General features: G+C 42.5%; 1 protein-coding gene across 2 annotated transcripts in view; it reads right to left on the bottom strand.

Annotated features, from left to right (window-relative positions):
- trappc8 (trafficking protein particle complex subunit 8) overlaps window positions 1–12,548 on the bottom strand; it is a 157,750-nt gene that overhangs the window by 130,560 nt on the left and 14,642 nt on the right. The window contains exon 3 of one of the 2 annotated variants that reach the window (XM_080194734.1): window positions 2,280–2,363. The exons of the other annotated variant lie outside the window; for it this stretch is intronic. Within the exon in view, the coding sequence (XP_080050860.1) occupies window positions 2,280–2,363 (84 nt within the window). The remainder of the gene's footprint in view (window positions 1–2,279; window positions 2,364–12,548) is intronic. 2 annotated transcript variants of the gene reach the window in all.

The following is a 12,548-nucleotide window of genomic DNA, read 5'->3' as shown; positions in this document are numbered from 1 at the left end:
TTCCATTACCTCCCCCAGCAATGAGTTCCAAGCACCCACCATTCTGTAAAAAGTCTGCCTCCTACATCTCTTTAAAACTTGCCCCTGGCACCGTAAACTTATGCCCTCTAGTAATTGACTCTTCCACCCTGGGAAAAAGCTTCTGACAATCCACTCTGTTCATACCTTTCAAACTTGTAGACTTCCATCAGGTCTCCCCTCAACCTCCATCGCTCCAGTGACAAACCAAGTTTCTCCAACCTCTCCTCATAGCTAATGTCCTCCACACCAAGCAACATCCTGGTAAATCTTTTCTGTACCCTCTCCATAGCCTCCACATCCTTCTGGTAGTGTGGTGACCAGAACTAAACACTATATTCCAAGTGCAGCCTAACTAACATTGTATAAAGCATCAACACCTATGGTAGAGAGTGAATGTTTCTGGATGGGATGCCAAATCAAACAGGCTGCTCTATACATGATGATGTCAAGCTTCTGGAGTATTCCTGGAGCTGCACACATCTGGACAAGGGTATTCCATCATACTGCTAACTTGTATCTTGTAGATGGCAGACAGACTTGAGGGAGTCAGGAATACTTCTTTGGTGAATACTGCAATACTTCTTTGGATAGTCCAGTTCTTTTTCTGGTCAATGGTAACACCAGTACGATTTTAATAATGGGGGAAATCAGCAATGGGATTACTCTTGCGTCATGCGACGATGGCCAGGTTTCCTCTTGTTCAAGATGATCATTGTCTGGCACTTGTGTGGTGCGAATGTTACCTGCCACTTGTCAGCCCAAGCCTGATGTTGTCCAGGTCTTGCTGCATATGGACATGGATTGTTTCAGTATCTGAGTCATCACGAATGGTGCTAAACATTATACAATCAGCAGTGAATACCCCCACTTCTGACCTTATGATGGAGAACGGTCATCAATGAAAGAGCTGAAGATTGCTGGGCCCAGAGCACAACTGCAGTGTTCTGTAACAGATTATTTGGCTTAAACAACCATCATCTTATTTGCTTGGTATACACTTGAAAGTCCTTCACTCGCTAGCAAAAGGAAATGGAATAATTAGCTGAAGAGCAATTTGCAGGGCTCAAAGTATTGGATGAGCAGAGTCACTTCTGCAGAGAACTAGCACATTCCAGTCGGGCCACATAACCACCTTCTCGAACAGATGAATATCCATTTACTGAATTCAACAGAAGACATTGATAATTCAGAGCTGTTTTGTGATATAATAGTTTGTATAAATACTAGTTTGCACTCCTCTTCTGGATCCTCTCCCCGCTCAAAAGCGACCTCCTCCTGGGGGAAAGATCCAGCTCCTCAGTACAGGTTTCAATGAGCATCACTTGCTCCCAACTCAATCTGAAGCAGGACCTGGTTTGCTCTTAAAAGGGGCCTGCATTTCTAACATCATTCCTGTGCTATAACCATTCTATGACTAAATGCTTTATGATATTTGGAGTTTGTGATGGGCAATATATAAATAGAAGATCTTCCAACGTATGAACAACAATTCATATTTGTTGCAAAAGAATGGACTTGAACTTTGCTGGTCTTATCAGATACACCACTCCTAGTGATTTTAAATGAATATAGCAAATAAATTCTGAGGTAACCCAGATTACTCCAAATGCCATCCTTTATTTAGCAGGTCTGATTTCTCAAAATGTTCATTTTCTCTCCTCCTGCAATTTTGCATTAAAAGAATAAAGATCATATTTTCCAATAAAATTCAACCAACGTTCATGGTAAAACAAACCAAGTTAACAGTCATATTGGGTTAAACTGTTAACATAAAAAACACAAGTCAATATTCAGTGCGCAGAGCAGGTTAAGGATAATAGACATAGAACCAAAGCAAAGAATGAATAAACACCATTAGAAGAAAAACAAGTTTTCCTGGAGAATACATTTGAGTTTAAGTAATATGTCTTGGAGGCACTTCAAAAAAAAAATTATTCCAGCTTTAAAAATGGAGTAGCTGAATCCGATTTAGAATAACAACTCAATTAGCAAGTTGAACTTTTCCAAACATCTACTCAATCTTCCTGGCCTGGAAACGGTCTCTTTTTTCCTCCTCCATTCTTAAATTCTCTGGTCTCCACAATCAATATAGAAACATAGCGGAATAGATTAACACCAACATCAGAAATAATTATTGACTGTATTGAAGTTTGAAAAAAAAAATCAGAACCTTAGCAAGTGAGAGTTTTCAAAAGGCCAAGAGATGGGAAGGATAGAAAAGTTGTAACTGCTAAGCCCACACCAATTTAAGAAAATACCTGCATGGAACTTGGACGAACTCAGCTGCATCAAAGTGTCTTTCCAATTATTGTACCATGGAACACTAGCTTTAACTGAGCGATCTGATGGAAAACAGAACATGGTATTAATGACCCACTTGTATACGTACAGAAAATGTCCAAAGCTAAAAACGGGGTTCCTCAAACAAACAATCTTACAGAAAGAGATTCAGACTTGCAGAAACATTTTCCCCTCCTTGCACATTGATCCACAAAATGCACGATTTGCACAGTATCATCTCTGCTAAACCTGTAGAGTGCTAGCCATTTGCTGTATGCAATTACAAAGACACTCAAACCAAAGACTACTTATGTTTGTTCATGCAGCTGCTCATAGTTAAAATGCGCAGAAGGCTGAAGTTGAGGCGTGCTACTCGTAATATAAAAACTGCAAGTGTTACTGACTGCTGGATGGAGAAACACTTTCTTTTCATGAACTGTGGTTGGCACTGCAGACTCTCAATACAAGGGACCCAGGGTCAATTCCTGGGATGGGTCGTCATGTGAAGTCCGCATGGGTTTCCTCCTGCAGTCCAAAAAGCATGCTAATTGGGTGCAACTGCCATGATAAATTCTCCCCCAGTGTACCCAAACAGGCACCGGTGTGGCAACTCAATTTCGCAGTAACTTTATTGCAGTGTTAATGTAAGCCTACTTGTGACACTAATAAAATAAACTTTTAAAAAACTGAATAAGCAATGTTTCGCATGGCACATGTTTGACAGAGCCAATGGCATGCGGTTTAATATCTCATCTCCCAAGTGATAAAGGCTTAGCACAAGTTTACATTTGTCCAGTCTTTCTTCAGAATGGAGTTTGTTGCCCATTTAACTTCATCCTGTTGGTTTAGTTGAGATTTATAACAAAAAAAGCAGACTTGAAAGGTTATATAAAAGCAATATTTTTATGACTACCAGCCATCACTGTTAGAAGGTACGAAACACAGAAGCCAATTTGCACATAGCAACAGCAATGTGATAATTTCATTGTGGTGGTGGTGGCAGCAGGAGGGAGGGAGCTCAAGATCTGGAGTGGACCCTGAACCCACACAGTCTTGACTCAGGTGGCACGAATGTGACGAACCGAGTCATGAGTGACAATATGCAAGTCTGCGGTAACAGTGACAGGTTTCACTCAAGATTATACCAAGACCTCATACAGCAACGAGGCTGGGACTAGCATCACAAATAGGGGCAGGAGCCACCATTCGGCCCCATGATCCTCCTCCACCACTGCTGAATAGCAAGAAGTCTCAAGGTGTTGAAGGAACAGCAACAAAACAAAGGAGATAGTCATAGACTTCAGCAAGCGTAAAGGAGAACATGGCCCTACCTCCATCAATGAGGATGAAGTAGAAAGAGTCAACAGCTTCAAGTTTTTAGATGTCCAGATCACCAAACTGTCCTGGTTCCCCCACGTGCTGACACTATAATTAACAAAGCCCACCAACTCCTCTACTTTCTCAGAAGACTAATGAGATTTGGCACATCAGCTACGACTCTCACCAACTTTTACATATGCCCCATAGAAAGCATTCTTTTTGGTTGATGGCAGTTCATAACACCAACTTACGGAAACAAGTTTTATTTCAAGGATGCAAAGGGAGTCAAAAGGAGAAGCTGCTCAATGCGAAGACAAGTTCACCCTGGCAGAAGAGGGTGGTGGAAGATGGGGAGTAGCCAGACATTCATTCAACTAAGCAGAGGACTCTCAGCATCTCCATGAGGGATAAAAATGTACAGACTGGAAATCCAACAGTGAAAGACTTCAGGGCCAGAAAATCAGACAAGGTTAAAGTGGCAAAGGGCATCTTAGTAGTTGCTGACATTGAGAAAAAGACACTGGACGAGGGAGTGGAATCACAATTGTTACAGCACAGAAGGAAGCCATGTGTGACTGCACTAGCTCTTCAAACGAGCAATAAACCTAGTGTCACTTATCCACCTCTTCCCCCATAGCCTGCGCATTCTTCCTTTTTAGATAATAATCCAATGCTCTCCTATAATATGCTTAGTCAAAACAGACTGGTCCAGACAATTTAACACCCTCTAATCAACAATTATAAAATATATCTGGTCTCAGCTTTAGTTTACTTTATTACAAATGGTGAATTTATATTGCACATAACTATGACAATATTTTAGGAATATAGAAATTGCAGGGAATGCTTAACTTTTTTTAAAACCTTATGATCTAGAAGTTTACACATGGAGGCAGGGACAGGCTGAAGTAATATATAAATACTCTACGTCTTTACCAGGGATATTAGATTCTATCCATGGTGACAGAGCAGGAAACTCTGTCCCTCGATAACAACCCTGCGCACATTTAAAAATTCATGCCTGGAAAAGGTTTCCTCTGGCATTGTGGTGTATGGTAATTTCTCTTCCTCTTCTTGTTTTCAAAGGGAGATTGCATTACTGAGAAGCAATCCCAAGCACAAGATTTCCCCAGCAAGTGTAGCTGCCAAAATATCTGATCTAGAGGCCTAATGACCGAACATCAATTCAAACTTCAAATCTTCCAACATCTGATAGTGCCTCCCTCATCCCATCACAAGTGACTGTCATGTGCTGGAACATGCCATGCTGACTTACACAGCTGAATACTCATCTCCCCTTGGTGTTGATTTCATTCAGATGACAGGGGCACAATAACTAGTTTCACAGACCAACAGCCATTTGAGGGAGGAAGTTGAAGACACATACATTCGCTTAAATAATCCTATACAACATGGATGAAAAGCTGGACTGGCTCCCTCCCGTGCATTAAAATATCATTGAATAATGAACAGAAGGGGTTATTTGGCTCTTATCATGACTATGCTGGCAGTTTGAAAAAAATGACCCAGCCCAATACAATTCTTGTTTTTCCTCATAGCCCTGCAAAATTTTCCTTGCAGTTATCCAATTCTCTTAAAAGTTACTGCTGAAATCAGTTTCCACCGACATTCTAGACCAAAACAACTCTTCACTTTTCTTATTCTCTCTGCCTCTTTAGTAAATCACCGTAATCAGGGTCCTCTGGTTATCAACACTTGTGCCACCACAAACAGTTTCACCTTATTTACTCAGTCAAATGACCTTCAAACTCAAACTTATACTGCTCAGAAGAACAACCACTGCTTCTCCAGTCTCTCCACATTCTCTAAGGTTGTTCATCTCTTGTACCATTCTGGTAAATTGCCTTTGCACCTTCTCCTAAGCCTTCACATCCTTCCTGGAAGTGTGCTGGGCCAAACTAAACATAAATCAGTGTATTATATAGCTTGTACACGATTTGCTATTTCATGCGTTGTGCCCCTAATAAAACCAAGGATCCTGAAGTCAGGGATCGAATATGCTTTAACCACCATGGGCAACATGGTGGCATTGTTTAGCACTGCTGCTTCAGTGCTAGGGACCCAGGTTTGATTCCCAGCTTGGGTCACTGTGCAGATTCTACACACATTCTCCCCATGTCTGCGTGGGTTTCCTCATTTTGAAATGCATGCTGGTTAGGTGCATCGGCCATGCTAAATTCTTCCTCAGTGTAACCAAACAGGCTCCAGAGCGTGGTAACTAAGAGAATTTTCACAGTAACTTCACTGCAGTGTTAATGTAAGACTACTTGTGACAATAATAAATAAACTTTAAAATTTTACTTTTTCTGCAACTCCCAGGTCTGTTTTTGCAATATTAACTTCTTTTATATTGCCTTTTCTCATTCCATCAAGATGGATTATTTGACACTTCTCTGTATTAAATACTGCTCATTTCACCGATCTGGTACAAGCCTCCTGATTTAGTTACCAAATTTGAATTTTCTGCCATCTACAATCTTGAAATTAAACCACCTACCCAAATCCAGCTCATCAGAAAAAAAATAGCTTTGATACCAACTTACCTCAAGTCTGAAAATAACATTCTCCACTCAGCTATGTTTTCCGTCCCTTAGCCAATATCATATTGGCACCACCACTGTCTCCTTAATCTTAGTGGGTTTCAACGAGGGAGCAGTTTCAATGATGAAATAGTTTAAGACGTAGTAACAAAATTTCACTCTGCAGTTGTGCAGGACATTGAACCAAGGTCAGTGATGTATTCTCAAAGTTTGGATATGGTTAAACATTTGTCTTCATATTCACATTGCATTTATTGCCAATCCAGAAATTGATCTGTGGTGGTGGTCGTGGGCTTCCTCCTTGAACCACTGCAGCCCTGAGGGGGTGGTGCTGGTCAGGAATTCCAGACTACTGACTTTCGAACAATAGAACATAGAACACTACAGCACAAACAGGCCCTTCGGCCCACGAGTTGCGCCGATCACATCAACACCTATCTATAACCCCCAATCCCATAAAACCCCATATACTCATCCAGAAGTCTTTTAAAAGACCCCAGCGAGTTCGCCTCCACCACCACTGACGGCAGCCGATTCCACTCACACCACCCTCTGAGTGGAAAACTTACCCCTAACATCACTTCTGTACTTTCCTCCCCGCACCTTAAATCTGTGTCCTCTCGTAGCGACCATTTCAACCCGGGGAAATAGCCTCTGAGAATCCACCCTATCCATTCCTCTCAACATTTTATAAACCTCTATCAGGTCGCCTCTCAACCTTCGTCTCTCCAGGGAAGAGAGACCCAGCTCCCTCAACCCAACTTCATAAGGCATGCCTCCCAGTCCAGGTAACATCCTTGTAAATCTCCTCTGTACCCTTTCAATAGCTTCTACGTCTTTCCTATAGTGAGGCGACCAGAACTGCGCACAGTACTCCAAATGAGGCCTGACAAGGGTCTTATAAAGTTGCAGCATTACCTCCCGACTCCTAAACTCAATCCCTCGATTAATGAAGGCCAGTACACCATACGCCTTCTTGACCACCTCTTCCACCTGCGAGGCCGATTTAAGAGTCCTGTGGACCCGATCCCCAAGATCCTTCTGCTCTTCAACACTACTAAGACTCCTGCCCTTGATAGTATACTCGTTCATCCTGTTGGTTCTGCCAAAATGGACGACTACGCATTTATTCGCGTTGAAGTCCATCGGCCACTTCTCCGCCCAGTCCTGCATCCCATTTATGTCCTGCTGCAACTTTTGACATCCTTCCAGACCATCCACAACACCACCGACCTTCGTGTCATCAGCGAACTTACTTACCCATCCCTCCACTTCCTCATCCAGGTCATTTATGAAAATGACAAACAGCAAGGGTCCTAGAACAGATCCCTGGGGCACTCCACTGGTGACTGACCTCCATTCAGAAAAAGACCCATCCACCACCACTCTCTGCCTTCTGCAGGCAAGCCAGTTCTGGATCCACAAGGCCAAAGGCCCTTGGATCCCATGCCCTCTCACCTTCTCAAGAAGTCTTGCATGGGGGACCTTATCAAACGCCTTGCTGAAGTCCATGTACACTACGTCCACGGCACTTCCTTCGTCAATGTGTTCAGTCACATCATCGAAGAACTCAACTAGGCTTGTAAGGCACGACCTGCCCTTGACAAATCCATGCTGACTATTCCTGATCATGTCAAACCTCTCCAAATGCTCGTAGATCTTGTCCCTCAGAAGCCTCTCCATCAGCTTACCAACCACTGAGGTCAGACTCACCGGTCAGTAATTTCCCGGGCTATCTCTGTTCCCTTTCTTGAAAATAGGGACTACATCCGCAATCCTCCAATCTTCCGAAACCTCTCCCGTCTCCATTGACGACGCAAAGATTATCGCCAGGGGCTCTGCAATCACTTCCCTCGCCTCCCACAGTATCCTGGGGTATATCCCATCTGGTCCCAGCGACCTATCTTGATAGAATTCAAAAGTTCTAACACATCCTCCACCTTAATATCCACAAACTCAATCTTTTCCATCTGCTGCAAATCCGTAGCAAAATCTCCCAATGAAGTGACAATATATCCTCAAGCCTGAACTGCTTGATTTCCACGTGATATTGCAGCTTCGCATATTGTGGCAGCTCACAGAGGAGGGAGGAGCTGTAACACTTCACTCTGGTGATAGCACAAACAGCAACCACAGTGCATTCATCTTCAACATGGGCACAACATCCAGTGGCAGTGGTGCCAATCAAGTGAACTGCTCTTGATTGTTTTAAATTAACTTGGGTAATGCTGCAGATGTAACCAAGAAAACGCAAGATGAATATTCCATCATCCTCCTACTATCTTAGAAATGGAAGGTCAGAAGGTGGGCCATTCATCATTGGACTGAAGCTCGCATACTCTTGTAGCTGCAGTGCCAACATGGCTTGTCTGGTTCAGATTTGGTCAATGGTGACCCCCAGTCTATGAATGATCCATCCTCGCTCTTCTTGATCTCCAATCTCACAATCCTATAACTCTGAGATGAGCACTCAAAGTCATAGAAGTTTACAGCATGGAAACAGGCCTTTTGGCCCAACTTGTTCATGCCACCTTTAAGACCTAAGCTAATCCCAATTGCCTGCTTTTGGCCCATACCCCTCTATACTCATCATATCCATGTAACTGTCTAAGTGCTTTTAAAAGACAATTGTACCTGCCTCTACTACCAACTCTGACAGCTTGTTGCAGACACACCATCCTGTGTGAAACAACTGCCCCCCCCGGCCACTTTTGTATCTCTCCCCTCTCACCTTAAACCTATGCCCTCTGGTTTTAGACTCCCCTACCTTTGGGAAAAGATATTGACTATCTAGCTGATCTGTGCCCCTCATTATTTTATAGGCCTCTATAAGATCACCTCTCAGCCTTCTACGCTCCAGAAAAAAAAGTCCCAGTTTATCCAGCCTCTCCTTATAACTCAATCCATCAAGTCACAGTAGCATCCTAGTAAATCTTTTCTGTATTCTTTCTAGTTTAATAATATCCTTTCTATAATAGCACTCAAACATCTAGCCTCTTGGAACATCTCCAATTTTAATCACTACCACTGGTATCTATTTCAGTTCCCCAGGTTTCCCCAAGCATAAGAAAATCCACCCGACACCTCTCCTTCCACCTTAGGTTCCTGAAAACCCACTCCTTTAACCAAGCTAGTGGCCATGTTGTGCTAACATTGCTTTGTGTGACTTGGTGTCTAATCTTGCTTTATAATGTTCACAACAAGCAACTTAGACATTACATTAAAAGGTGTCACAGTGGTTAGCACTGCTGCCCCACAGTACCAGGGCTCTATTCCCAGCTTGGGTCATTGTGTGGAGTTTGCACATTCTCCCCATGTCTGCATGGATTTCCTCCAGGTGCTCTGGTTTCCTACCGCAATCCAAAAAAAAACATGGTTAGGTTGATTGGCCATGCTAAGTTCACCCTCAGTGAACCTGAGCAGGCGGAGTGTGACGACTAAGGGATTTTCACAGCAACTTCATTGCAGTGTTAAATGTAAGCCTACTTGTGATTAATAAATAAACTTTATAGTTGTTACTGTGGTGCTCCAAAAAGATATCTCACTCATTAAATGCATAATTTAAAGGAGTTGGAACAATGGAAGACTATCAGAATTTAAAGTGAGGAGTGACATCAGATTCAGACAGGATTGCAGAATATTATAGGGAGCAAGATACAGAGATGTGTTTTGAAAATCACAGAAGGAATGGCACCTTAAAAAGGCAAGATTTTAAATAGAGTACGTATAGATCAGTTTTGGGCAGAGCAGGAGTCATACCAAGCTATGATACAACTAGAAAGAAAGCTTTCTGCGGTGCATCTGTAAACGTTAGTGAGTCGTAGCTGACTTGCCAAATTTCCTTAGTCTTCTGAGAAAGTAGAGGCGCTGGTGGGCTTATGGTTGGTGATCTGGACACCGAGAAACCTGAAGCTCTTGACCCTTTCTACTTCGTCCCCATTGACGTAGGCAGGGGCATGTTCTCCTCTATGCTTCCTGAAGTCAATAACAATCTCGTTCGTTTTGTTGACATTGAGGGAGATTAGTGTTGCTGTACCAGTTCACCAGATTCTCTCTCGCATTCCTATACACCATTAAAGCAGCAACAGGGGTCCTAAATTCCAGACAAGTTCAGGAGCAAGAATAATGTTAATTTACACAACTCTTAAATTAAGCCATAGCAGGGACTACTGTGCATTCTTTGATGCCTCACTGAGGTCTAAATGCATTGTAACTGCAGATTAAATTCATTGCTGTTACAATATGCATTAGGGATTTTTCCTTTGAATAAAAAGGAACAAATTTACTTACTAAACATCTTGCACGTTATGAGGTCCTAAAAGTTGTGACAGCTAATGCAGAACTTCTGAAGTGCAGTTATTGTTGCAACGTGGAGAAATTCAACAGCCAAAGCTACCACAGGTTTTAAAAACATCAAACGTTAAATAGTTAATGTTATTTCACCTGGTAGACCAAATAGCCAAAAGATTGATTGGGGGGAGAGAGGATGAGGATGAGGATGAGGATGAGGATGAGGATGAGGATGAGGATGAGGATGAGGATGAGGATGAGGATGAGGATGAGGATGAGGATGAGGATGAGGAGGACTTGTGATGGACTGAAAGAATGTTGTAGCATACACACAGCCCAATGAATATAGGAAGAATGGCATTTCATTGGAAGGGGTGCATATCAACAGCACAGTAGAACAATAGTACTGCTGCATCACAACGCCAGGGACCCAGGTTCAATTCCCAGCTTGGGTCACTGCGAGAAGTTTGTGCGCTCTCCACGCGTCTGCGTGGGTTTCCTCCCACAGTCTGAAAGATGTGCTGGTTAGGTGCATTGATCCAAATTGTGGCGACTAGGGGAATTTCAAAGTAACTTCATTGCAGTGTTAAAGTCGGCCTTACTTGTGACTAACAAAATAAACATTAAACAGAAGAGATTCACTAGGCCACTGCTTGGAACAGATCATTTAAGTTATGAAAAGAGTTGGGTTCGGCTTGGGTTGTTTTTGTTAGAGCAGAGAGAAGACCGAGGGGCAGCGTGATTGAGGTGTAGAAGATTAGGAGGGATGTGGACAGGGAGAAGCTGTTCCCCTAATTGAAGGGTCAGTCACAAGGGGACATAGGTTCAATGTTACCCAGAGAGTGATGAGGGTCTCGAATCTGTTGCCCAGGAAGGTAGTAGAGACGGGTTGGATCACATGCTTTAAAAAGTATCCGGATGAGCACTTTGCATATCATAATATTCAGGACTACGGGGCAAATGCTGGCAGATGGGATTAGGTAGGAGTTCAAGTGTTGCTAATGCGTTGGTGCAGATTTGATGGGCTAAAAGACCTTTTCTGCACTGTATGATTCTATGAATACACTATGAAGCTTTACATAATAGCAGATTATGCATATGCAGTTCTGCTTGGAATTCAACTTTCAGCAATAAATACCCATAGAGAGGTGCCAGCATGTAGTCTGGGAAGACTCAGCCAGAATTGAGTGTGAGGACCAATAGGCAACTAGAACGGCAAGGGCAAGAGCAAGGTCAGATAGCCAGTGAGCCACCAGCACACCTTGGAGTGGAAATTAACAGGTCCCTTTGATGATGGGAAGCATACAAGATGCTGGAAGTTATTTCGGATGAAACTAGAGACAACAAAGTTACTATAAAAGGGAAAGAGCAGATCACCATTGAGACTGTCAATGTTATTTGTGACACAATAATGGTGCAATTGCAGAGTAGAAGTGAATCACTGAAGAGAACTGATGAATTATTTTCCATGCTTTTCAACAGAAGTTTGGATGAGAATGCTCAGAGCTGCTGCAGTAACTCACCTGAATTCTACGAGGACAGAAAAATCGTTGAAGGCGAAGTGAAAAAATTCATCATCAGTAATGATGAATTCTGTGCTTTTGTGACAGTCTGCAGGAAACCTGTGCAAGTGTGGAAACCACCCTGAAGATATTTTTAACAATACCTGTCACAAATGCTTCTGGTGACATTCACTGTACTGAAGAGAGGTAAAAATTATCTGCGAAATGTGAATCAGGAACATTCGACATTTAGCAGGATTTTACCTGTTATATTAACGATAGTGAAGAAAAAAGTGAAAAGCTAAATTGCCATGGACTGCAAACAATTGATGAAGAAAATCTTGAAAATGCACTCATCTTCTATTCTCTTATTTAAATTCTCTAGTCTAATATCATGGCTTCACGCACTGACAGATATAACCAGCAAGTAAGCACCATCCCCCAAAAATCGCTCTTCAGAAAGTCCCTTTCGGACAAAGAACAGAATGCTGCCAGTTACTAGTTAAAGCCACTGCTATTAGATTTGGACTCACTCCATTTAATTGCAGCATCTGCTCTTGTACTGGATATTTTG

Source organism: Carcharhinus amblyrhynchos, chromosome 8 (genome assembly GCF_965287045.1).
Source record: "Carcharhinus amblyrhynchos chromosome 8, sCarAmb.v2.hapA, whole genome shotgun sequence".
Lineage (NCBI taxonomy): Eukaryota > Metazoa > Chordata > Chondrichthyes > Carcharhiniformes > Carcharhinidae > Carcharhinus > Carcharhinus amblyrhynchos.
This window is presented reverse-complemented; position numbering and strand designations above follow the sequence as displayed.